This window comes from Ambystoma mexicanum, chromosome 6p (assembly GCF_040938575.1).
Source record: "Ambystoma mexicanum isolate Mex_15411 chromosome 6p, UKY_AmexF1_1, whole genome shotgun sequence".
Taxonomy (NCBI): Eukaryota; Metazoa; Chordata; class Amphibia; order Caudata; family Ambystomatidae; genus Ambystoma; species Ambystoma mexicanum.
Genome location: NC_090935.1, coordinates 585,182,125 through 585,209,700, shown reverse-complemented (window position 1 = coordinate 585,209,700; position 27,576 = coordinate 585,182,125). Strand labels below are relative to the sequence as shown.

Below are 27,576 nucleotides of genomic sequence, written 5' to 3'. Positions count from 1 at the left end.
ACAATAAAAGAAAATGTTTACAAGTTTTTAACTTAAATGGGTTTCGGGCCACCTTTTTGAAAGTGATTGGAGCTTTACACTTGTCGATTTGCGCAAGGGTTTGGGTGAATGGGGAACTCTCAACCTCCTTTACCCTATCAAGGGTCACCAAGCAGGGATGCCCGCTTTCACCATCCCCTTTCAACCAAGCGCTGGAGCCTCTACCGGTTTATATCAGACAGGAAACAATTCTTCTGGGTGTAAGGATGAGTGGTAGAGAAATTAAAGTTCTGTGCTATGCGGATGACATGACTGATTTTGTCTAACCTAAATGAAAGGGGTTGGGGGAAGACGACAAAAGGACATGTTTGAAGAGGTTGATCTTTTGTCAGGCCACAAGATTAACTGGGAGAAATCAGTGGGTTTTTCCTCTTCGTCCCCGTGTTCACGTGGAGATTTGGCTTTGTCTAATTGTAAATGGGAAAATACAAGTGTGAAGTACTTGGGAGTTCATCTGGTTCAAGACCTGAAGAGAATTGTTGAATTTAATGTGGTTAAATTGGTTGAAATGCTTCAAAGGGATTTGCAGAAATGGGATCACATGACGCTTAATGTTTGGGCAAAGATAAATGCAATCAAAATGGTGCTGTTACCTAAAGTTCTTTACATCATTCAGACAATTCCTCTGAAATTCTCTAAAAAGACGCTCAAACGTATTGATACGTTTTTTAGAGACCTAGGATTCCGCTGTATATTTTAGTTCGCCCTGTGTGAAAATTATCATAGGGGGTTTCTTTTGAAGAAATCCACCTTTTACATTGCCCAGAGGGATGATTCGATACCACTTTGGCTATCGATAGAAAGGGAAAGATGTTTGCCATATTCTCTGGGAGATGTGTATTCCATGGGGAGAATGGCCAACATAGCGACAAAACTACCCACTACCGAGGCAACTAGGGAAGCACTTGTCTCATGGTTTAATGGTAGTGGTGAGAATTTACTGATTCATTGCGGAACCTCCTTATGGTACAATCCTGGACTGCAGAAAGAGAATACGACCCTGGAGAGAGGGATCTTAAGAACTGGTGATGTTTGGAGTGGTGGGAAATATTATTCCCTTTGATTCTGTTAGAGCTAATTTTGGTCTGGGGTGGAGGGAATACAGGAGGTATAATGAGGTGGGGCAACTCCCATCAGAGGCAAGGGATGTTAAATGAGCCAATGAGAGCTAGGCCTATGGCCTGTAGTGTGTTTGATTCACCATTTTGCATGGTATTAACATTCCTGAAAATGATGCCTTTGGATGCCTCCTGTGCAGCCACTTGGGAGAAATTACGGTAGGCATGGACAGCAGAACTGGGGAGGGAAATCACAGTCAAGGAATGGGACAATTTGTTGCGAGGGGGAACGAAATCAAAGGTGGACTTAAGCCTGCAGAACATTCGTCAGAAGATTCTATATCATCTATATTGGACCCACAGTGTGAATGCTTGGATTAGGCATTAAGAAGAAGGAGTTCTGCTGGGGCTGTGGACAAAAGGGATGCACCTTGCTACATATCCTGTGGGAATGCTCAAGAGTGGTTGACTTTTGGGGAGGGGTTCTTGACAGATTAGATACAATCTTGGGAATGGGGTTTCCTAGATCACCTTGCTCTGTGATTTTACTTTTGAAATCCAGGAGATGCAATGTCGCTAGTGGTTACATAGTGCTGGTGGTGGCTGCTAGGAAGAGTTTGGAAAACAAGGAAAAAGCCGTCAGTAGATGGTCAGTGGTTTGATTTGCAGACTTTGTCAAACTATGAGAAATGCATGATGCATAAGCAGAAACACAAGGGTGATTACTTGGAGATGTGGGAACCATTTAACAAACTGTATGGCTAAGGTTGGACTTCTTTCTGTAGTGAGGCTGCGAGAGCTGAGGCGAGTACAGACATTATGAGAATACAGGTGTGTGCTAGTTCTGTGTGCATGATTGTGTGTTGTGTAGTGTGGTTTGTGTGTGTTTGTATATTTTTTCTTTCATTCGGTTTAATAAGGCATGGTTTCGGTGATATATGGTGGCCTGGAACATGTAGCTCCACGAGAGGGAGAATACCTTTATTACTCTTTTCACAAGGTCATCATTTGATTTGCTGAGAAGTATCTTGCCGTTTCTGTACCTGTGATTGTATTTTGTTTGCCGTCATTCTTTGATAATGATAAATAGAGTTTAAAAAAAAAAACATATGAGGATCAGAGAACTGTGGGGAGAACCCAAAACTTCGAAGGAGGAAGGGTTTTCTTTTTTGTTTTCCCAGAGGAATGGAGATGTTACGAGAAAGAAAAGCTTTCTTTGATACCAGAAGAAAGTGAAACCCCAACTTGATACAAAGGCTGGGAATAATATCCTGTGTTGTTTAAAAGAAACACCAAATAGAAATTGGGCCAAGGAGAGACCCAGTTGAGGCTACTGAACAAAGCCTCTCATTTCGTCTTTTTAGTTAGCTGTTTTTCCTAAAATGGTAGTGCCAGTAAGTCGGATAGGATTCGGACTGGGGAACTTTAATTTGGACTTTAAAGGCCACTTCCGTTTTTGTTTTGTTTGGTGAGATCCTCCCTCATAGCAATAGCACTAGTTAGGCGTTTTGACTCTTTATTTTAATAAAAGTGATTGAGAATGACTTCTAATCCTCAAGAGTCCTTCTTCTGGTAAGCCACACTGCTCATAGCAAAACTAAAGAACGGTTTAATATTTATAGCACGCTTACAAGCACACTTCCACAGCCAACCCAAAACAGACGCTACCAATGGCTATCCAGGATAAACTCCGTGAAATCCAGAGCATTATCAACTTCCAGAAAATATTAAATCACATTCATACCTACCCTCAGCCAATTCCCTACATTTTTGGTTTTTAAACCAATGACACTTGTGTCATTGACTTTGTCAAACCCACTAAGAAATTAAAGGACTCTGCCTAAATGTGACTCATCTCCAAGCACACTGACAATCACTGCAGTCGATGTAGTCAAACCAATGACAGAATTTTCTAACACCTCATTCAGAGCAGGAATTACCCTAAGCTTCCATTAAAACGTTGCTGTCCCAACTTTACACCAATTACATACACTGCCTTCATTGCTAATATGCTGGAAAAATAACTACCACCTAACTCAATTTGCCATAGCGAAGAGAACCAGCCATTACATAAAATCCAATCACCCAAACAAGAGCATCCAAGACGAAATTTTGAAATCCTTGAACAATAAAATACCAACAGCCCTGCTTCTGCTCAGTTTATCAGCTGTGCATGGTACCAACAACACACTAACACAAAGAATAAAGACACTGGGATTGAAGGAACAGCCCTATAACTGATTAGCGATTATCTTGCAGTCTGTAGCTCAATGGTCAAAATGGGAGATTTCAAATCATACAATTTTCCATGATGTGCAGGGTCCAAGCACCTCCATCTCCCATCCTCCCTGAAGGACCCATCCCATCGCGAAGCTGATTGGCAGTGGCAAAAATCTGTAATCTCATTCCGCTGTGGTGCCGCATGACCGCCACTCGGCTGGGGAGTGGTCAACCCACGTGCGAGGCAGATGCCCAAGACCAGGGGCAGCATCCCCTCTAGTTGTACCGCGTTACAGCTTTTCCCTCCAGGGAGGGATGGCGACCCCACCGGGTTGGCACATGACCACCGCTGCGCTGAAGGGCGATTGACTCACGTGCAAGGCAGAGGCCCAAGGCCGGCGCAGCACCCCCAGCCATCCTGGTGCTCTGGCCGGGCCACGTTCAAGCTTTTCCCTACGGGGTAGAACTGGGTCCCTGCCTAAGGCCGTGGGAGGGGGAGGGCAGCTCCCTGGGCTGTCCCACATTACAGCTTTTGCCTCCAAGGAGCAATGGGGAGTCCGCCAGGACTCCCTGGGACTGCTGCTGGGCTTGGGGATGGTCGACCCACATGGAAGAGAGGTGCCCAAGGCCGGGGGTAGCTACCCCGCCCGTCCTGGAGCACTAGCCATGCCACGTTACAGCTTTTTGCTCTAGGGAGGTATAGGGACCCCGTCGGGGTACTGACTGATAGCCGCTGGGCTGGGGGGCAGTCTACCCACGTGAGACGCAGATGCCAAAGGCCGGGGACAGCACCCCCAGCCTTCCTAGAGCTTTGTCTGGGCTGCGTTACAGCTTTGCCCTCCTGGGAGGGATGGGGACCCTTCCGGGACTCCCTGGGACCACCGCTGAGCTTGGGGACGGTCAATCCACATGGAAGACAGGCGCCCAAGGCCGGAGGCAGCACCCTTGTCTGTGCTGGAGCCCTGGCCATGTCACATTACACCTTTTACCTCCGGGGAGGGATAGGGACCCTACCAGTTCGCCCCATGATTGCCGCTGGACTTGCGAGCAGTCGACCCATGTACGAGACAGATGCCCATGGCCGGTGGCAGCAACCCCGGCCACCCTAAAGCTCTGGCTGGGTGTAGTATTGTGGTTTATCACACACAGTCTTTAAGCAGGACACACTCCGGGATCGGTTGGTATAAATGTAGACAAGCTTTATTTAGTCACAGGGTTTAAATAAGAACGGAGGTAGGAGAGATAGCATATACATCCTTCAGTGTTTGATCTCCCATCCTGTCTGGTCACCAACCGTCACTACTGGAACCTTGGAATGACATGGGTTTCCAGGCAGCTACCATTCTATAGCTATCCTTGGTGTAACCTATGCCAGCTCAATACTACAATGGGCTGCTGGGATGCTGCAAATGCCTTGTGGAGGGACAGGGCCCCGTAGTCCTTGTCCTGCCACTTTTCTGTGTGTGTTTTCTTTATGTTTTCTGCCACTGAGGCCCAGCCTGGACCTTGGGCAGTGCAGCTCTTCCAGTTTTCCTTTTGGTGAATAACACCCAAGGGATACCCTTATGGCCCCCATGGGTGGGGGTGCACATAGGTCCCAGCCCAAGAGTGTACTCACAATACACAGGGAGGCAACTCACATTCGGTGTTGTGGGTGTCTGGTTTCTGTGTGCGACAATGCCTGAGATGGCCCTGACTGAAACTGGTATAAATGCAGCGTAGTGCTCTGAAAGGCTGGGTGCTTACTCCAATCCAAATTCTGTGTTATGTGAGTGGAGTGAATGGCATGAATGCCTGCAAGCCGTATTGGTCGATTACCTGCATGCATTCCCTTCTGTTGACTGAGCCTGGCTCAGCCTGAGTGAATGGGGAACAAATGTATATAACTAGGGTCCCTGCACTCACCAATTTGTTCAGAAGCTGAAGTTGAAACTGAAGCTTATCCATGGGGTCCAGCTGGAGGAGGAAGATTGTGGCTACAACTATTCACTGAAATCCAAAAGGCTGCTGTGCCACTCCAAGGACTGATCCAAGAGAGGACCGAGTTAGGAGACCTCTCCCCCAGCTACGAGGGACCACTGTGCAATGTGCAACCTGCTGCTCTTCATCCGAAGTACCCTGGAAGCCAGTCCTATGTGCCTGCCATCCGGAGAAGGGTCTTCTTGAATCCAGGAGGAGTGACGGGACATCTCGAGTCCAAGAAGTCCATTTGTGTCACCCAGGATGCGAAGGAGAGTTTGTGACCGCTCGAAGCCTGTTGCAGTGTTGCGCCCAGAAGAGGGGTTACCCTGGCATAGTGCTGCATGACACCAAGTGCTGCGAAAGTTCCAAACTGCTGAGAATACTTTAAAGGACATTCTTGCCATCATCACTGACCACTTTTTCCTCCGCAGAAGGTCCAGGGTCGCCGAGTGCAGAGAAAGGTCCGCTGGTAGGTTTCCTGCCACCAAAATCCAACAAGCGTGTCTAGTCTTGGTGAAGGCCTATGGTCCACTCCAGTGGTTGAGTCCAGGTCGCCAGAAGCCATCCAGATGTCAGCAATGTGGCTTCAGCCACCGAAAAGCCGAAAGTTGATAAACCGAGAAATCTCAAAACTCAACACCAAAAGTGACCTCGCACCAGTCGCCACCAGATGTCATCGAAGGTCCCCGGGGGTCTTCCACTCGTCTGCCAAGCCTTTAAGGAGCCCATAGCAAATTTCATCTTCCCAGAAATCCTACAGTCGGAAGAATCGTCGACCAACTGAAAGCACCGCGAAGTGCAAAACTGCTGCACTTCAGAAAGACTTTGGTTCAATTTTTCTTCTTGGACTGCATGCATCCCCGTCTGCGTGATTAGTTGACCGAGCCTGGCTCAGCCTGAGTGAATGAGGAACAAATGTGTATAACTAGCGTCCCAGCACTCACCAATTTCCAATTTGTTCAGAAGCTGAGGTCGAAACTGAAGCTTACCCCTGGAGTTCAGCTGGAGGAGAAAGATCACGACTGCAACTATTCGCAGTGGCTCTTTTTCCAAAGGCGGTGGAGGTACTTTCTCAAGGGTGATCGAATGAAACCGAGAAACTCTGCCATTTCACCTGCCAAAGTACCTAAGGTACTGTGATGAGGAAGAGCATCTTCAAGCCTCAGGAGTCGTCCATGGGTCCCAGATTCATCTTGGATTCTGTTCTCCTGTGGCCTCTCGGGTACAAGAACCTTTAAAAATAAAGTAAGCGTTATTGAACATTGTTGGACTGGGTTGTAAAAGACGAGATAAGTTACTCTCTAACATGTCCATTACAGGTTGCCCAGGTCGGGGGATCCTCATACAGAATTGTTGATCTAATCTAAAGAAAGCATTCTGCCACTGTTCACAACTAACCTGCCTTTCTTCCCTAATCTATGCTGTTACACCTCACTTAGGAATGCAGTTGGTAAATTTATTACTGAATTTAATTATTGTGTGGTCAGACTTTCTCCAGTGTGGGAGTATCAAGAAGCTGTCACCGCCCCCCACCCTCACATCACTACTCTGTGCTAATGGAGGGACACACTGTGGCTGGCTGAGCCTGGGAGTCGCGTGAGTGTTCATAAGTGCTCTCCTGACTTCAGCGATGAGACCATATCCTTTTTGTTATCTTTTCCATCCGAGTGGCAATCAGCCTCTAGCCCATATGGTATCTGCCCAATTGGCCAGAAAAAGAGCACCAAAGCACTGAAATTTGCGGGGAATCTCCCTTCTATAAAATGGAGGCCCCCTTCATCAACAACACAGAGCCTTCAGGGGTAACGAAGGAGATGACGAAACTGGCACAGTGATTGGCTACAGCAACAGAAGTTGCCAATCAGAAGCCGGCAGGCTTTTAAACTGGCCCCCACGCCAAAGGCCCTCAGCAAAAGACCCCGCCTGAGCGTGCCTCTCCACAAACAATGTTTCAGCCTCCTGTGCACGTCTTGCTGCTGCACAAACTTGATCCACAGCACCCCAAACCCCCACCTTCTGCACAAAATGAGTGATGGCTGAACCGTCCTATTGCCACCTTCACCTACTATCTTGATCCGTGCCTCTTCTCCATGGACCTCCTTTTTCTCTTCACTGCACTCTGTTCTACAATTAAACTCATTCTAGCTGTGATTCTTCCTTTTCTCCGTGAATTCATTTCATGTGATCCTTTTTAAAAATCGAATTTAGGTGGCCGTGCTTTACATTCTGCATCCAATTTGTGCACTGCATTCTTATCCTTTTTTAAAAATCGAATCTGGGTGGGTATGCTTTACATCTTGCATCCATTTTGTGCACTACATTGTGACCCTTGAAATTGAATCTAGGTGGTGTGAGAAACCAAAGGGTATCTCACCCGCTAGTCCCTTGGGATCTCTCTATCAGGTGGCCAGGGCACAGCCATCACCTTTGGATCCAGAACCTGGGGGTGGACTAGTGTGGGAGGATCACCTGGGTGAGGGGTCTTCGGGGAGTGGAGGTGAGACAGCCGATGGCGAGATGCAACATTCCCCCCTCTTTGTTGTTCATCCAACCCCTCCTATTTGTTAGGATCTGATGTCCCAACTTCCCCTCCTTTCTGCACCAACACTAGGCCGAGGAAGAGGGTGACAGAGTAAGAAGACAAATTCTTATACATCGTACTGGACATGTCCTGCTAATCTGGTCAGGCAAAGTCAGGCACTTGACTTCAAGTACATACACCTGATCCCAATTAGCTCTCCTTACACGGATAAAAGGTGGAACCTAGAGACACACTCTGAGCAAGGTGGAACAGGAGTACAAGCAGAACTTCCGGGGCAAAGGCAAATCTACTGTAGCAGAGCGACGGACCAAGGGACGAGAGCAGCGGGTCAAAAACCCCAAGAGTTCCCTACAGGGGGTTGTTGCCGCCACAAGGCCGTGAAAGACAAGTGCAGAAGACCAGATCCCAATATCGAAGACTGCATTGTGTTTCAAGGATGCCAGCGACCCTCCAGGGTGAACAACAGAGTTGGTGAGGCCAGGCCAGGCCTGTGGTGTTAACCTTGACTCGGAAATTGGAAATCAAGAAAGCAATAAAGAACCGCACACAGACGGTGAGCGGGCAAGTAACCTGAGAGACTGGGGTGTGCTAAGAAAGATTGAAGTTTGCAACAATATATCATAAGTGAAGGCTGCACACATATGGAAGGGACACGATGAAAAGCAGACCTGTGAATTAACTTTAAGATAAAGACAGCTTTGGAATCAGCGATAGTGAGTAACAGAGGTCTGGCGAAAAGGAGTAGCCCACTCCAAAGTCTCCATGAAAGGTGTATTGTTTAAGGTGATAAGGAGAATGAAATGTAAAAGCAAGAGAGTATTAAATTAACCCATAGAAAATGGGAGAGGAAAAGCGAAACATTGAATTCTGAGTCAAGTGGTCCTGCGTTGGTCCGTAAAAGGAAGCCCAGCACATTCAAAAGTCTTTGACATCCGAAAAGCGGTCTGAGCCGGACTGAGGGAGACCTGAAGTGTAAAAAGCTTCGGGAAGGGAGCCGCGCCAAGTGTTGTTGAACTGTGAAAGGTATGAGCCCGGCAGAGGGGGATCAACGTGAACTGGTATTTTTTTTAAGAGATCTGAGCCCGACAGAGGTGGACAGGTGTGAACTTTCAACTTTGTTATTTGGGCAAGACTGGAACAAGAACCTTTAACATGGAAGGCCAAGCAGGCCTCGATCCAAGACCCATACTGTTTCAGTGTTAAGGCCGGAGTGTGTTATCCTGCCTATAGAGACTACCTTATTCGTGCTGTATAAACGTGGGGAGGAGAGCTGATTCAGCCACATTTATTCCTTGCCGAACACCGATTTTCCTTTTATATACATACCTCATTTACACATTTTGTTGTACAATAGATAAGGGCAGGCATTAGGTTTTGCTAGCATAGGCCATTTTGATATGACAGACACAACTAAGACAGTTTTTTTTAAATTATTTGAAGGTGGAGACGACTCCCATCCTAGTTATAAGGCAAAGTAGGAATTTTTTCAAACCCCACGAAGTTAATAAAGGTTTTACAAATTGTATCCTTTATGTCAGTGTCATACTTGTGATACCATGCCTCGCCTACATAGGGTGTGCTCTACATCTTGCATCCATTTTATGCACTGCATTGTGGTTGTGCTTTTCATCTTGCATCCATTTTGTGCATTTTTCTGCTTTTGTATTTGTACCCTCTGTAATCTCTAGGCCACATTGAGCAAGGGTCAGGACTGTGCAGTGCAGCCCCTCCCAGTCTTTTCCTTCTCTCATCTATCCTCTGCTACTAAGATTGCACTCACCATCTCTCCAATCTTCCCTCACTGCTACACTATCACCTATCCTCTCTCTCTCTCACGAAATCTGGACGGAAAAAGCACAAAAGGACATCCTGGGTGCAAATCCTGGTGTTCCCATCACAGAAACCTATGTCAGAGCATGTTCCAGAGAGATCTTCACAGATATCCTCTTCTCTGCCCCCTCTCCAGAACTATGGACTTCTCATCTCTACTCTCTCCCCTTTCACATCGTCTACCATCAAATATGGCACCAAGTGGGAAGTCCTCTTGGCAGGCTTCTTATCATCATGCTGCATCATTAATGTCTACCACACTGGCACCATCCTCGTTCAGGGTCCTCAAGCCAACGTCTACCTCTTTAACCAGATACTGCCGTTGCTCATTAACTTTCTTCCTTCTCCTGCCTCTCCCCCTACCACTCTCTCTCTGCCCCCACAGCCCCCTGATTGGAGTACCACGACCCTGTACTCCACCTCAGAAAACATTCAAAGGCAGAGACCATCTGCACCTGGCGTCAATCAACTCTTAACACCCGCTCAGCCAACACACACTCTGCTGACATCCTTCGTGAAGACACTGACCTTGGCATTCTTGCTCTTACTGAGACATGGTTTAATGGCAGCTCAATCACTGCTTTTGATTCCCTCCTACCTGACAGCTTAAAGATTATCTCCAAGCCGCAACCTCACCAAGCTGGCGGTGGGGTTGCCTTAATCCTCACTGAGTGGGTTCCTTCTTCCATCTTACCCACTCAGCTCTACTCTTCCTTTGAGAGCCTGGTATAAAAGTTGGTAATCTCTCCCTCCTCCCCCCTGACCATTGCTACCATTTACCGGCCTCCAGGCACGACCTCCCTGTTCCTCTCTGAATGGGCCGATTTCTGTTCCTCTTTACTTTCAAGCTCCTCCAACCTGCTCCTCTTGGGTGACTAACATCTAATTTGCCTCCCCTGGCACAGCATCCACTCTTTTCATTGAACTCTCCACCTCTCGATCCCTGCCTATCCTCCTTTCTGGTCCAACCCACTGTACTGGAAACACTCTGGACATCCTCATCCACTCCGACCTCGCTCTCTCATCTCCTCTGGTCACCCCTCCCTCTTGGTTAGGGCACTCTCTTTTCTCCTCCCACCTGGGTCCCTATTGACCTCTGACTGCACCTTAAAAACCCCTGCCAACCTCGTTTACAAACATCCCCCCGATCAAACGAGTGCCAGTTACTGCCTTCACTTTTACCTTTACCCCCAACTCAGACACTATCACCGACACTGCTCTCAGCAACTTCCACCAACACCCTTGACATTCTTGCCCCAGTCATGAGGATCCGCCTGAAACCAGCCTCTAAGCACAACACATGGTACGACTCCTATCTGACAGCCCTGAAACGAGAGTGCACAGCGGCGGAACGGAAGTGGCAAACTTCAGGCTCACCCTCTGACAAACTGGCCTGCCATCTGCTCCAAAGGCAATACAGACTATATCCATGCCAAGAAAAGGTCCCACATTCAGGCAAGGGTATCTGGTGTATCCAAAAACACAGCTGAACTTTTCAGAATCTGCAGGAACTAGCCATCCCTTCTGCAGTCTCCTCCTCCCCTATTCCTTCTCAGCCCTCTACAACGCACTGGCCTCTCACTTCACCACCAAAACTCAGGATATCCTGAACAGCATTGCTACTCACACTACCAACCCACCCCTTGCCCCCTTGCCTCCCTTGGCCACTCACCCTCCTCTTTCTTCCTTCCTTCTCCCTTATAACACTTGAAGTCACCAGAGTTGTCAGCTCCATGAAGGTCTCTTCCAAACAGGTTTCCCCCTGCTCATCCAGAATCAAGGGCAGCATTGGCTCTCTTGCCCCTGCACTCGCTGATCTCTGCCACCACTCCTTTGCTACTGGTTCTTTCATCTCCCCCTCAAGCGCTTCCTTGTGCGCCTCTTCCTTAAAAAGCCTTCAGCAGACCCCACCTGTACAGCCAACTACAGCCCTATCTCCATCACCCCCTTCCTGGGGAAACTGCTGGAGAAGTTGGCCTTGCCCCAACTCAACTATCACACTGAACTTGTTGGTGGTCTCCACAACCATCAATCTGGATTCTGAGCATCCAGAGGCCTGAAAACTATTCTTCTGAAAGAACTGCTTGCATCCATGTATTCCAACTCCCCAGCTATCCTCTTCCACCTTGATCTCTCCTCTGTCTGACACGGTCAACCACTCCATCCTCGTACAAAGGCTCCATGGCACCCTTGTAATCTCGGAGCGGGTACTGGACTGGCTGACCTCCTTCCTAACTGACTGCTCCTCCCAAGTTCCCCTGGGCACCTTCTCCTCTCCTACTTCCCCCACTACCTGTGGTGTCTAAATATTCCCCCTCTAGAACTTTGCACTCCTCTGGAACCAACTCTGTGTGTAAAGCATTTTTCTAAACAGAGGGCAGGAGGTCGATCACTTTCTTCAGCTGGCTCCCTTCTCTGGAACAGCCACCCTCTCCCCCTTCATCTTGAGGACTTTCTTAAATTCCGGAAGCCCCTCAAGACTTTTCTCTTTACCTTCTCCTCCCCTCCTTCTCTCCTTCTCTCCTCTGCTAATCTCACAGTTGCATGTTTGGTGTCCAGGGCCTTTATGCATCCTCAGGGCCCTGACCTCCCACACTGAATCGCCCCCAGCTTCTGTCTATCCTCAGCACTTGCATTGGCACTTACCATACGTTGCACTTGACCGGTTGCTCACCAATGAGCACCCCAGCACCTATCCCATTCCCCCTTTCTCCTGCACTTGGCCGTTCTGAACACTTGCAAGGCATAGTAGGTTTGTCTCCCCTCCCCCTATTTGTATGTATTTTAATGCTTCTCATCCCCATGTCCCCTCCCTGTTGCCCTGTGGGTGCTTTGAAACAGAATTCACTTGATGTATAAGTACCTAACAAGTGAACAATAAATAAAATAAATACCACACAGTATATATATTTGCCATTCTTTGAATAGAACTGCCTCAGTACAAACTTTTATTTATCTGTACATATATTCCTGTTGAAATGTGTAGAGGCTGTGAACCCTAATTGTCTACAGTGCAATAATATGTGAGGTACCTTTTTACACCTATTATGACAATGTACCATGATTCAGAGCTTTTAGCATGCAATAATGTGGCCCTTATAGGCAGTAATCATCCAGGAAATATCATAGATGACCCTTAAATCTCCTTGTGGATATTTGGAATGATAATTCCTTCTCCAGGGTCGAAAAACTTTATCAACAGCATTAGTAGTGGCAAAACATATTATCGTAATGAAATGGGATATTAACGATCCTCCCGCCCCTACACTAATGAAGTGGAAACATGACCAGTAATAATTGTATGTTGATGGAAGAAAGGGTATATAGATATTGATGCGGTCTGAAAAAATTCACCAAGATATGGAATAAATGCGAGGTTGCTGGTCAGGAATGGTTAACATCTGTGTGCATTAGTCAGTGAATGATGCCTTTGCTGTCCAATATGTATTTCACACATATTACTGAATGATTTATCAATTGTTATTTACTGTTCTCTTTCTTTATTTTGAAAACTGAAAAAGTGTTATGAAAAGAAAAATGAGTAGAGATCCCCAGAATCTGGATCCATTTGAAGAGTATGGAGTGATCATAGACATGGGTACTTCATTAAGACATGGCCATGCCCCTTAAGTGATATGTGGGGGCCTCCCTTTTATTGGCTCTGGAAGGAGCATATAGATTTCGTCCTGGTTTGATGCAAAGCTGGTAGGAGCAAATTTCCCTCAGAGATGGTAGTTTAGGGACATTTTCCAGAGTTTTGTGCATTCAAATTTACTGGGAATCCAATTTTTTGCTCTTGTATCATTTCTCAAATAATCTCTGAACATATTATTTTAACTATTATACAAGATATCATCTTACATGAAATTATTAATACATATTCGTGCAAATATAACAATGTATACATTAGAATTTGTGACATGATTCACTTCAAACAACAATTGGCATAGGGCGCAGTGGTTTGGTTTCGATTTATATTATGGAATATGAAAAATCACATTTGACATGTTCTGCTTTATCCTATCCTAATCTAAATCCTTTTAGAGAAATTTGGTTGAGCACTTATATCAGAACTCTACATACATCGACCAATAGACTTGGCAGTAATCAAAGATGTCCAACCAGCACGGAGAATATCTCTTCTTCTGCACTTCATTATGGCTTCATTATTGCTGTTTTCCCTAGTTGTGATTTTACTGGAGTTATTCTTCAGGTAGTGTGGTCCTATCTATTTTTACAGGTTAATGCTAGTAAATTAAGAAAATCACTCATTACATCACTCTAAGGCTCATTTCCCCATACATCCGCCAGAAAAGCCAACAATACAAAGCCAAGGCATGACTATTCATATTTTTTAAAGGCAAAACAGCCTATTAACATGGAACAGAGGGTTTAGTAAATGGTATATACATAAAGGAACACTTACCAGCATTGTTAAGGCCGTAGGACTCTCTTGCTTTCGTTGCAGTATATTGCTCTGTGGTCCATTTGCCATACCGGTTAGGGTCCAATTCTATCAGGTCAAATGGGGGCTCCCCGCCAATGATCCAGTCACTGAGGAACTTCCCAATGCCACCAGCATGTATTATGCCGTATCTTTAAAAGAGAACACCATATTAAGCGATCGTCACATTAACTGCCTGTGTACGATTTTATTAATCATATTTGTTTTATTCATAATGTAGCTTAGCAGTAGGATTTTAAAGCATATCATTTTAAGGCAACGTTCTCTGAAAACAAGTGCAGGATACGTGGGTCTGTTCGACTGTTGAGGGTGAAGGTGAAGGTGAAAGCCAAGAGATTTACACCCGAGGAGAATGAGTAGATGGAAAAGGCTCATACATACAGGCAGACACATGGGGGAACATGGACTTTTCAGATACGTGGAGCGGTCATGCACGCCAATCATTATAATTGGTTATTTATAACGTGCTTAATATCCAGGAGGTTTCTAAGCGCAGACCCGTGGATCGAACCTGTGTTGCTACATGTCCTCTTGCTTCCAAGGCGAGCGCATTGCCCCTGAGCTATCCTCCCGAGATGTATACTGGATATAGACGCCGTTACAAGATGGAAATATGGGCAGACGGAAGTGAACTGCAAGCAAAAAGCAGTCTTTCCAATTAATTACGTTATATTCTGGGTGCTGCCCAATTGTTACAGGATGATGTCAAAAAGATCATGTTTAGGCTCAGTTATGCCAAGAAGCTGCTCAACTATGTTCATGCTGCTGCCCAATCGTACATAGTGAACCCTAAATCTTCCTTAACAGCTTAAATTATTTTGTAGTGTATATCAATTATATCCCTGGTGATGCCAAAATATGCCATAAAATGTAACTGTGCCCCAGTGCAAAATGCCATTAATTTATTTTATTGGCGTTTTGCACGCATGCAAATTTCAGGACAAAAGTAGCTTAAAGGTCCACCAGAAAGGGGTTGGGATAAAAAGGAGGGTTGATTAGGCAGTGGGACCAAAAAAAAAAGAAGGAAGTGTTACTCAGTGACTACTCTAGTCCTAGTACATAGTTCCCTTTCCACCATACTGTATGGGCGTCATTGATGGAAGACGGACCAGAGCCATTTGTACCACGAATAGAGCACTTCCCCTTTAAATTAAGAGATGGGAGTGGCCATGTTACACTATACCCCAGCTCCGGGCACTGCCCATCAGTCCCCCTAACAGCTCGCCAGGGCAGAATGCCTTAAATACACAGCTTTTGGGGCCAGGATCAAGGCTTGTAAGGTGGAAAGGGGACTATGGACTAGGAGTACAGCAGTAACTATTGTGACAGTTCCTTGCTACATATGTTCCATCCCATATTTTACATTATGTATTAGTGATGGCAAGAAGCAGCCCGATAAGGGGAACCTTACTCTAGCATAAGAGGAGATTCTTAAACACTGCTTGCCCAAATGTGGTATCCCAGCTTCTATGCATTAATGCCTATAAAAAGGTAGTGGGAGTTTCTCATGGAGCTGTCCTACAGATTACATCCAAAGTCATGCTCTTAACAAAAAGATCAGTTGGGAAACAATGTGAGCCCCTCTTCAGATCCGGCTACCCCCCCCCCTCAGTGCCATATGCTGTCTTTATCGGATCTGGGTTTGTTTGTCTTTTTTCATAAGTAACTGGCTGTGCACTGTTTGATGAATCGAGAGATTGTCACTTTTCTTCAGGAGGGAGCCTTCCTTGTGAGGCTACAGAGATGAGCCCGCTGTGCAACATTCCCCTGTAGGGGTGGTGGTAAACTGGACCCCTTAACGGGAGAGACTCCTGTGAGCAACTCATGGTGACAACAAGTAAGACAGACAAGTGATCACAGTTCAAGGGTGTTTATTGAACAATTAATGCTTTATGCAGGTTGGAAAAATGTTTAATCTAAACCTATATCTAAGAGGGGAGCAAGCGTTGACCATCAAATGAAAAATAAGGCAGAACTAGTGGCGTTGTGTCAAAATAAAAAGGGCCTACACTAAGAAACCTATTGCTAATCCTTACAGCTAATACAAAAAAGGGGTGTGGGGCAGTTCTCAAGCAAAGAAAGAAGTGTTCTCAAATAATATGTCAGGATGCGGTAGCCTGGGTCTCCCTTCCCCACATTTTAGACACAGGTTAAGATGGTAGCTTGGAGCACAGTACAGTCTCTGGCTTCTCCAGCACGACAGTAGTTCTAATGGCAGCTCTCAGGACACACTCACGATCTTTCAGCTATCAGGGCCGCGGATGGCCAAATCTCGTTTCACTTGAAAGTCTCTTGCCTTCGAGGACCTGACTTGTCCAAATAACAAAACGAAAGTTCTTTTAACAAATGAAGTTTGTTTCCCCCCTGGGTCCTCCTCTTCTGGGCACTGACCCTTCTCAATAGTTTAGCACAGTTTCATGTAGGGGGATGGCTTCACCCCTGGGTCCCCCTCTTATGGGCGTCGACCCTTCCTGTATCGTATTCCACAAATCTTAATGTCTTTTTAAACAGTTCCAAACACACTGTTTCTTGTGACTTTAGACTTTGAGCCTCTTGGGATTCGCTTCCCTTTCTTTCACTTAGTTTGTAGATTGTTCAGGGATTTTACTAGAACTCCTGTATGACCACTTTGACCTCTTTCGGCGACTCTCCTACAGCCTTTCGCTACCCGTAGTCGCTCAGATGGGTTTCAACCAGAGTCTCTTGAATTAGCACCCACGTAGTGCTGGTTTTCCCTCTGCAGCTGGTCTCGCTTTAACATTTTTTACAGTTCTTTACACAATCCATACGTGGACCCCTTGCTCACTATTCTTAAGAGAGGCACAGCTCCACCCTACTGATGAGGTCCAACCAGACCGAAACACGTGTCTGGGTTTGCTGTTGGTACTCTTGTTCAGAGGAGAATTGCCTAGCATTTCGGCGCTGGACTGCCCAAAGGCAGGACAAAGACTGATATGTTTTGGATATTTCTCCTCTGTGAAAGATAGTGAGCTAAAGCCTCTGGGTAAGGCTCTCATAACCAGGATTATTGTCTGGCAGCGAGACTCCCAGGACCTCCTGTTATTTGCAGTTCTTTACACTGTTCATTAAACTTGGCTCAAACTTGTCATTTTGCGCTTCTCATTCAACACAGCCCGGTTCTTGTCGATTCTCCACTCCACTCCACTCCACGGCTGTGATGAACAGCTTGGCTTTTGGCTTTCCTGGAGTCAAGGCTGGTATCACGGACGCAGGAGCTTCCCTCGATCTGGCCTATCGCATAGGCTTGCCCTGTGTACGGTTCACATCTGCTGCAAGACACTTGTGCTATTCTTTGCAGTCTTAGGCTCTTCCACGAAGGTTCTGCAGGTCTGGGACTAAAAGGTCATGGTCATTTCTCTCTTCATCACCCTCTCGGTTCCTGCCGCCTTTCTCCTTCTTTTGAACTCCCAAACCTGCTTAGCAGTCTTGTCGTGCTGTGTGCCATGCTTGCCTTGCTGGTTGTGTGCACTTTGGCGCCACCTTTTATCCCTGTGAGGGAGGGAAAGGTCTGTCAGGTGTGTGCAATTCTGATCAATTGTCTGGCTTTGCCTGACCCTTGTATTGGGACATCTCAGGTAAACGGTTCTGGTGTTACTCAGTTGTCCTTTGTGTTGTGCAAAAGCGTTCGTGTCCGAAAAGGGGTGGGGCAGTGGTTTAGAATGTCCTACATGAGAGGAGGGGGTAAAAGGTGTCAAAGGAAGGGTAATACTGCATCTCACCCATCGGTGTCCCACTCCTCGAGAATCCCCCCAGCCAGGTGATCCTCCCTCACTGGTCCACCCCCAGGAACTGGACCCAATAGCGATGGGCGTGTCCTGGCCACCTGGATGACAGAGTCCCCCTGGGGACTAACTCACCTCCTGTGAACATGGACTCCCGTTCTGATGAAAACTCCCTTTCCATCACACTCAGAAACACAGGGCTATATCAGTTGACAGAAAACCGGCCAATACTCATACATATGCTATTTCGACACTTCTTTAGAAGATAAGTACTTGGCTGATACTGAGAGGGGTAAAAATATAGGAGTCAGAAAGAATACAGCATTGCCCGACACTGGAACAAAGAAACCCAAAGGAGTATGCTGAACCTAACTCCAACACAAAGAAAGGACTTACTGGAAACTGGGGAAGCCCCAAAGCAGCAGCATAAAAAGGAGAGGAGCAAGAGAACCAGAGAGAGAGAGAGAGAGAGAGAGAGACCCAGGAGTTTCGAAGCAGCTCGAGGGAAGCTGGAACTGGGAGAGAGCGCTGTTCTCTACGCAGGCGAGCAGCTGGAGCCCAGTAGTGCCCGGGCTACACTGTGCAAGGGGCAGGCCCGAGGAAGCTTGCCAAATGAGTAACGGTTCCTGGAGGGACATTCGAGAAACAAGCATGGAATAGAGAAACGGTGGCTGGTAAGAGCCCAAGCCACAACTGGACACAGATACGAAAATTGCCTGGTGGTAGGCTGGGAAGGAAAAGGAAAGAGGACACCTTTCCACGCTGAGACTACACAGGGATAAACTCACCAAAGCGTGTCGGAGCAAGGAGGCTAAGCAAATGCAACGGCCATTCTGACAAATCACAGAGGAACGCCAAAGGCGAGTGCCGTCACAGTGTTGCAGCCCTATTACATTACAGGTATGGGGAAAGTGGGAGACCTGTGGGATAAGGCACATATGAGAGGCAGAATAATATTCCTCTCACTATTAACGGAACCGAAAATAAAGATTTGAATAAGCCTACTCGTCCCAGTGAGTGTGAATACAATCAAGAAGAACGATTATCACAAAGGAACACAGCTTACTCGTCCCAGTCAATGTAAATGCATAACGAAGAGTGAGACTCACAAAGGGACTCTGCCTGCTCGTCTAAGGGAAGGTGAACACAATACGAAGAGTAAGAATCTCAAAGGGACTCCGCTTACTCGCCACTGTGAATGTGCATCTACTAAGGTGAGGAAAGATTACACAGGAAAGCAGTATACTTGTCCCAGTGATTGCATAAATAATAAAAGTGAGCACTGTTCAGGAACTCAACCTACTTGTCCAAGTAAATGGAAAGCATATCGAAAGGAGTGAAACAGGTCACTGGGCAGATTTCACAGATCCGAGTGTGAAGACAAGGATACCACAAGGGATAATAAGCAACAATCAACGAGCTAAGGCATTAGAGGAACTGGTGTCAGGAAAACAGTTTCCAACAATACTTCAGACCAGAGTAAATGAATATTCAGAGGCCAGAGCATCTAGAGAGGAACTTGAGAGCCCGAACAGAACTAAAGAAAGACGTGGAGAAATCCCTTGAAAGAACTGAACAAACTGATACAGGAAATGGCAAGAAGCTACTTGAAGATCCTGTACTGAGAAATACTTTCTGGCAAAGCAACCCCAGGAGAAGGGAGACATTCTCCTGGTCTTTAGTTATTTAGGAGAAGTGGTATGGTCAGTAAGGATTAGCTTTTGGACGGAGGACATACTTAGTCTGGACAAGATGAGCACCCTAGTTTAGTTGCGTTAGGAAGGGAAGCCCTTAGAATAGGGAAAGGTTTGGCATTTTTCTATTGTTTTAAATAAACATAATTTAAAATGGAAAATATTGGTCTGCCTCCTTCTGACCTACCACAACTGGCAATTGGGGGATACCAGTGAGAATGGGGGGTCGTATGTGTCAAGGCTCAAAGGTTTAGTTTATTTAAAAGTGTCTACTTTGTTATTGTTCTAAAAATGTGTACATTATATGATTTGTGGGAGGTTTGTACATGATTGACAGGATTATATTCAAAACTGCATGAATCACCTAGAAAGCAGTCTCCAACAGAACACCAACATACTTGGCATCTAAACTCCACAGCTCTGGAGGCTCTCACACCTCACGTAAAACTATTGTAAGTAAGGCATGGTATTGAGTAGTAGACACAGACATAATGGATACGCGTTTCAAAAACCTTTATTTAGTATTTTAGTTGGGTTGGTAGAATTCTTAACTGGCCCTAACTGGGAGTGATGTCAACCATTAAACAAATAAAGAAGTCCAAGTCAGTCTAGTCAAAATAAAAATGCCTATACTAAAAACCTATCCTTGCCGTCCTTTGCAAAATGACAAACGTGTTAATGGAATACAAAAGGAAAATAGTGTCTCAAAAGAAATGTCAGAATGGCTTAAGTAACAACAACCTTACCCACGTTCAGCCCCACAGGGTCTTGAGAGTTTATTTAAAAGGATAGGTGGATGGCACAGTTCTATCAGTCTAGCGCACTTTGGTTACTGTTACAATTGAACAGTTCAATCTAAGGCTTCAAACTTCTGGCAGTTCAATCACTTCCTCAGGCTTTGTCCTTACTGTCATCAATACTCTGTTCACATTTACTTTCTCAAATCCTCACAGTTCTGCACAGGCTTCCCTCTGCCAGGCTCGAGCCCGTCTCTTCTTCATGGGGGTTCCCTTCCCCATGTTTTATCTTAGGTGTCTTTTCACTGTCGAAGACTTTTGAAACTGCAAGGATTTTACATAGACCTCTGCATGACCACTTTGACTTCTCTTTCAACAATCCTACAATTCACAATCTTCCTCATCTTGCAACACCAAAGCTTCTCGGTACTTGCAGTTCTTATTCTCTTTAGTTTGCCCTCTTGGCCTTTTCCAAAATTCATATACTTTGCCCTCTTGGTATATTCAGAGTTCACATACTTGAAGCTGAAGGTCAGACACGTCCTGTTAATTTGACTACTTGTGGTCAGGCAATTGAACGTGCAGCCTGTTGGAGAGTCACAGGTGCATAAACGGTGGAGTCCACAAAAAGCAAAGGAAGCGAGAAGCCGGTGGAGTGAGAGAGGAGCAGGAAGTGCAGCACAGCCTGCGAGAAAACAGAGGGGAACGGAATGCCGAGACACTGGAGAAAGGCACTGTATAGCAGAGTGTCACTGCGTGGTGAGGGACTCATGTCTCCTAGGAGCCGGGAAGCGCAAGAGAAGGGAGCCGTTGAAACAGGCTGTCCCTATCCTGTGGCAAAGAGATACCCGTTCCCTGACTGGAAGCAACAGTCTAGGGGTGTCTATGGGGCAGGCAGTGAGATCATGACCGTGCGAAGAAACTGGGAAAGAACCCTTACGCGACCAGTGGGTGCCAATGAATGAGAGAAACATGGTACGCGTTTGAAAGTCAGTGAAGCGACATTGTATCAAGTTTCAACTTAATTTATATACATATAGCAAAACAAATGCTTTGTATAACACAGTTAATACAATTACAACACCAATATTAAAACCAGATTAAAACCAAACGCATCTCTCATCGAATTATATTCCATACAGTACAATATATTGCATGATAAAGTCAGTCAACACAATGTAAGATTAGTACAATCCTTTTATAAAAAGCAACCATAAAATATATCAGATTTATGTCATTGCGGCTCATGAAATGTGACCACAATGCTTCCATTTCGGCAGGCTTGAATTGATTGTTGTATGACTTCATATGTTTATAGCGCAGTGCATACAAACTATTGCACACAATCAATAGATGGTACAGCGTCGCAGTGGTGTCATTACCACACAGACGACACATTCGCTCAGCACACGGTAATCCCAATTGGTATCAAGTACTTCAGATATGTTAAATTTCAGTAATAGATATAACCGGACAGTGTGCGGACTTGGATAAGCCTTGATATAGGCTGGCGGGGAACCTCTATTTATGTGTTCTTGGCAATAAATGCTACTGTGAGATTTAGTGGCAAGGTTAGTGAGCTGTTGTTCATGGCAAACTTCTTTCAATACTCTTTTTACAGTTGATTTCATAGTGAGTATGCTAGTTTTGCCATGGGTTAAAAATATATTCGCCCACTTAGTTGCGAGTGATCCCGTGCAGGCAGCACGTTCTAGAAAGCTTCAGTTGAAAACCAAATGATTAAATAGACGAATGCAAGGCCAACAACGCACTAATGAATTACATTGTTTCAGAGTGGTCACGTTTATGGAAGTATACGTGTTCAAAAGACTATGAACCGTTAAAGGACAATTCTAAAGCAACACAAGCTAGTGAAAATGAGAAAGGGTTTTCTGCAAGAAAGCAGCCGAGGGGAGCAGCGAAGTGTGAGCAAAATACCGAATTGACAGTTTAAGCTGCATTTGAATCTTTCAAGCGTGCATAACCCAACAATCCTAATTTACGGGGATAAAGTGCTTGGGTAAGGGCAACTAGTTGCACAACCTGTATTGGGTGGCCTGTCAACTCCCCCTAGATCAGAGAGCCCCAACAAAATGAAAAGGAACTGTACAAGCAACAGAGAAACCAGAAAGAGCGGACTAATGGTTTTGAATCAGTGCATCAATTTTGGGGATAGAGAAACCGGAGCTCTGTGAGACACCCGCTAGTCCCTGGGGATCTGTCATTCAGGTGGCCAGAACACAGCCATCGCTTTTGGATCCAGTTCTGGGGGTGGACAGTGCGGGAGGATTACTTGGATGAGTGGTCTTCGAGGAGTGGAAGTGAGACACAGGAGGGTGAGATGTGGCATCTTCTTCCTTGTAATACGTTTTCCCCATCCTACCAGGTAGGATGCCTAGGAACTCAAGCCCCTCCCCCCGTTTCCCGACACAAACACTTTCTCACAGACAGTTCACCGCGAGCGACAATAGACTAACACCAGAGCTGTATACCTGACATGTCCCAACACTATGGTCAGGCAAGGTCAGGCAATTACAGATCATTATACATACCCGACTTTCATCACACTTCCCCATATGGATGGGCAAAAGCACAATCTGAGCAAGGCAAAACACAGGAGGAAACAGCATTTCCAAAATGGCAGTTTAATACAAGGAGAAAGACGGCGAGACCAGAGAGGGTTGCAAGGAGGGAAGTACCTTTGACTGGTAAAGACTTACTTTTGTGAACCTTGGAAATTAAGAAACCGAAGACCAGGAACGAAGGCTAATCAAACCTGGACAATGTATCGGAGGTATCCGGGGCAATCCCCCCCCCATCAATAACCAAGGCAGGGAGGAGTGATTGCTGCTGTGGTATTGCCCTTGACTGCTAAAACAAAGTGGCATCAGAAAAGACAGCACAGCTGGTGAGTCGGAGAGACCGATACCAAACCAGCTTGTGTTTTGAACCAAGGTTGCAAGCGGCAACGTTGTATAAAGAGAACAGTGTGTGAGGCGTTTGGGATGAACGACGCAAATACAATTGAAAGCCAAAGAAAGTAGTTGAAACTTTATAACTGAACTTTGGGAAGCCAAGAAAAGATACCATACACAGAGTGGTTCGGCGCCACGTGGGTGCTCATTCGAAAGTCTGTTATGTATTCAATTGATGATGAGTGTGAGAAAGAAATATTGAAATCGCAGTGGTCATGCAATGGGTAAAGCTAAACCCTGTGCACATTCGAAAGTCTTCGATAGTTTAATGCAGGTCAGTGAGACTAATTGAACAAGAGAAAGGGCATCTGAGACTGGAAGAGGGGGATCCAAGGTGAACACCCTAATTGAATACCGGAGAAAGAAAAAACGTTTTTGTGTTGTTTTTGGTACAGCAGGCCCTCTGCGTCAAGAGACTTGCAAGAAGTAAAGAGACTTGGACAGAGAAGGTCCTGAACTAGGAAAATGGAACTGTATCCTTGTGACTTTAGAAGCCAGAGTGTGTGCTTTGCTCGAATCATCTGCCTTGCCCCGTGCTGAAAACGTGGGGAAGGAAGGCCCACAGCCCGAGCATCCTGACATATTATTTTGTGAACACATTACCCCACATTATTTGTAAATTAGTGCTAAGGATTGGCAATAGGTTTTTTAGTATAGGCCTCTTTAATCTGACAAAACTTGACTAGGACTGAATTATTATTGTTTGATGGTTGTAGCTTGCTTCCATCTGTAGAGTTAGGTTTACACCCTTGCAAAAGTTCAATAAACACCCTTGAACTGTGATCACTTGTGTCTGTCTTACTATCACCAACTATGCGTTCCTTACAGCTCCTTTTGAACACTGTTTATTGGTGAAGCTGGACTATAAACTTCTTGGGAACACTACCTTTTGAACATTGTGTTGTGAATCCATGCTTAAAGTTTGGAGAAGGGAACCCCAAGCTCTTTTGGAACTTTGTATTGGTGAGCCAGTACCTGCAGCTTGGGGAAAGAGCCCCAACCTTATTTTGAGAAAGTTGTCTTTGGATCTGTATCCTGAACTTGGGGCAGGAAGCCAGAGATTGATCCAGACTTTAATTTGGACACTATTTTGAGTTAGAATATCTGTGCACTACATTTAGGTATTAGATGTGAGCGCAAGCATAGGTTTAAACAGAGACAGACTTTTGTTTTGGACTTCTAGACATAGACGTGCCTTTGTTTCATTAGGTAGGGAAATCCTCACCATAGCCATAGGGCAAGTTAGGCATTACACCCATCCTGACGTTTTAATATAGTTTTTCAAATCTGTAAAATCTGTTGTCTGGGTCATCTCTTGATACCATGCCTGTCTCACACTGGGGATAACCATGAAGCACTAGAAAAGAGGTGGCATATCCAACAATGGTATTCAGGGTTCTCTACTACTTCCCAGGGATTATTATCTTTGCTCATCGCAGGGGAAGCTTTACGCATACAAGTCCATTGTTGTTAAGTGAAGGAGGTTTAATATAGTAACTGGTAACTGATGGGTACCCTAGTGACAGTAGTGAAAGTGTACTCTTGGAACAAACTCACCAGATTTGTTCTCATCAGTATTTGCACATTGTAGGGACTTTGTTGCTGGTGAGATCCTGGTGTGAGAGAACATCAACACTACCATAAATAACGTCATTCACAAAACACCCGCTTCAGGTAGGGCCCAATCCCATTCATCTAATCAGATCATGAACTTTGTGGAAAAGATGCCCCCCAGCAGATTCAAGGCACCAAAGTACAAAGGTTGAATGGGGATGAAAGAGTCTACATGTTTTATTCATCAGTTAACAATTCCGACTAGAGATGTGGCTGGCTCCTCCAGGCATCACTAGATCAAAGACAGTTAGGTCTTACCAAGCTATCTCTCAGACCATTTTCCATTAACAATGCATCTGGGGGAGACGGCTGTTGAGCAGTGATCGGGTAAGCACGTGAACCTGTGGTGCTCCTTCCAGGCCTTCACTATCCGGTCCTGATATATCTTTAAATAATCGAAACTACCCATAGATTTTAGCTGTAGAACTATGAGGAGGGTCACTGGAGTGACTAATCGAGACCCCAGCAGAGACGGTGGGGTTGCTCCGGCAAGATTAGCCTGTTTGGCACAGGCAAGTGGTGCCATCGTTGGGCAGTTGGCCTGAACTTCCAACGCAGCCGGCTGGCTCTTGGTACTATTGGCCCCCCGCCAGCCCTGTGGGAGCGCTTGTTGGCAGAGACAGGTGGTCCGGCGACTTGAGGGGACCGATAAACGCGGAAGCCCCCTGGTCCTGAAAGCACGTGAGGAGCGCAGCTAGTAGCAGAGGGAGGTCGGACATCACCCCGGAAACCCTGAATCCTTGCCTTGCATAACGCTCCATTTGTCTGCTTGCTCCAGCTGGTTGACGGTTTCTCTGCACTTCGCTTTCCTTTGATATCTGCCGGGACTGTGCGCGGCTCAGGCTGGTGATACAACTGCGTGCTGTCCAGCAATTGATGCTGCTGCAACTCCACTTGATTGCCTGCACAACTTGTAATGATGACCGCCATAACGACCCCTACACTGACAACAAGGCACAGAGAGTTGCGACACTGGGGACTGCTACACGCTGAAGGGAATACAGCCTCAGTCAGCAAAACATCAGACGTTTGCTTTGTCTAAAGCAAAGGGTGAGGATCCAAGGCACAACGAGGGCACCAGTGGAGGTTGGATCGCTCTGCACTTCGCTGAACACAGTGAAGAAGGGAAAAGGGAACTGCAGCAGCGATACCTCCTCTGAACACACCGTGACCCGTCAGGACTTGGTGATACAGCCTTGCCTGGGCAGAGGAGCTGCAGTTGCGTTCCACCTAGCCCAAAAGAATGAGCAGCACCACCGTAAATATCCTGGGTGGCGCAACCGTCGAGTGTATATAGCAAACTCCTTGCAGGGTGGCTCCACTGAAGGAAATAGCAACCACGGGACCCTCCAACTTTTCTCGATGAGCCAGGTCAAAGGTCTTAATATTCCTAAAGGGCCATTTCAGACTTCCATTCACTGCCTCACAATTATATCTGGAGGATAAGTAAAAAAGAACAGTGACTGTCCAGTTTACCGCAAAGACTAATCACTTCATTTTTTATGCGTTCCTTGGGGGGGTGCATTGCCCTATCACACCGGGCCCAGAACTACTCATCGGACTTGGGCGGATTGGAACTGGACTTTTGCTCCCTCCTGGCCGATCGCCAAGCCACAATTGACTGCAGACATGACTAAAGATCCATTCAAGAAAGCTGGGGCACAAAGCAAAATCAACCAGTATACTACGAGCTGCCCTAACTCCTGAAGAGCCACCATGCCACTTACTCCTCCACAGGACAATGTTCCATCACCTGTGTCACTCTCTCTTGCAGACCTGATGGTGGCTATCTCGGACTCCAGGAATTCTATGGAGTGGAAGATGGGTGAGCTCAGCTCAGATGTTTCCCTTCTCCACCACAACCTGTACAAGTTAGCTGACAGAGAAATTAATGTTGGACGTCTAGCAGACATGGCACAAAGATGAAAAAAGGCTCAAGGGAAGAGTGGAGGACGATGAGGGACGCTCCCAGAGAAGTAACAGCCATATACTGGACTCCTCGAAAAAACAGGAGGTTCCAGCATGGAACGCTTCCTGGAAAAGTGGCTGGGAGACCTTATGAAACCCAGGAACTTCTCCAATTTTCTTTTGGGTAGAAAGGGCACATCAGACACCCCCCGGCCCGCCTGTTCCAGGCGCCACATCGTGAACCATTGTTGCTAAATTCTCACCTACTGAGACTGGGACGCCCTGCTGCAGACAGCTTGCTCCAAAGGTCTGATCACATACAACAGAAACAAAATCGCTTTCTTCCCAGATTACACCAGTGAAGTGCAGAGGGTATGCCAGTCATTTGACTCACTCAAGAGAAAACGTCAGGCACTTGGAATTAAATATGCTCTTTGTTTACCTGCTCAACCTAAGTTTTACCTCCATGGAACAACACCATTCTTCCCGGATTCCTGTGAAGCTTGGCTGGAGATAAATGCGAGAAAGGAGCACGGGGGAGCAGACGGAAGGTGTTGTTCCCCACTCAAAGGAACAGGCAAAGAAATAGCTTCTTTGTTGCCGTTGCTCCTGCCAAAACTGAAGAGCAGACACAGACACCCTTTTACACAGGATGAAGGTCCCTGGCCCCGGACAGGACCCGTGGATTGATCTTTTTTGCTAAATAGAACTTCCTCCTCCTTAAATGTTACGCCGGGATGAGGTGACAGATTATACTGGCCGAGTGTATACTGGCCGAGTGTATAGCTC

The 27,576-nt window shown here is 46.1% G+C and overlaps 1 protein-coding gene across 1 annotated transcript in view; it reads right to left on the bottom strand.

Annotated features, from left to right (window-relative positions):
- Positions 1–27,576, bottom strand: part of DMGDH (dimethylglycine dehydrogenase) — an 834,031-nt gene that overhangs the window by 429,983 nt on the left and 376,472 nt on the right. The window contains exon 8 of the mRNA XM_069627418.1: positions 14,078–14,247. Within this exon, the coding sequence (XP_069483519.1) occupies positions 14,078–14,247 (170 nt within the window). The remainder of the gene's footprint in view (positions 1–14,077; positions 14,248–27,576) is intronic.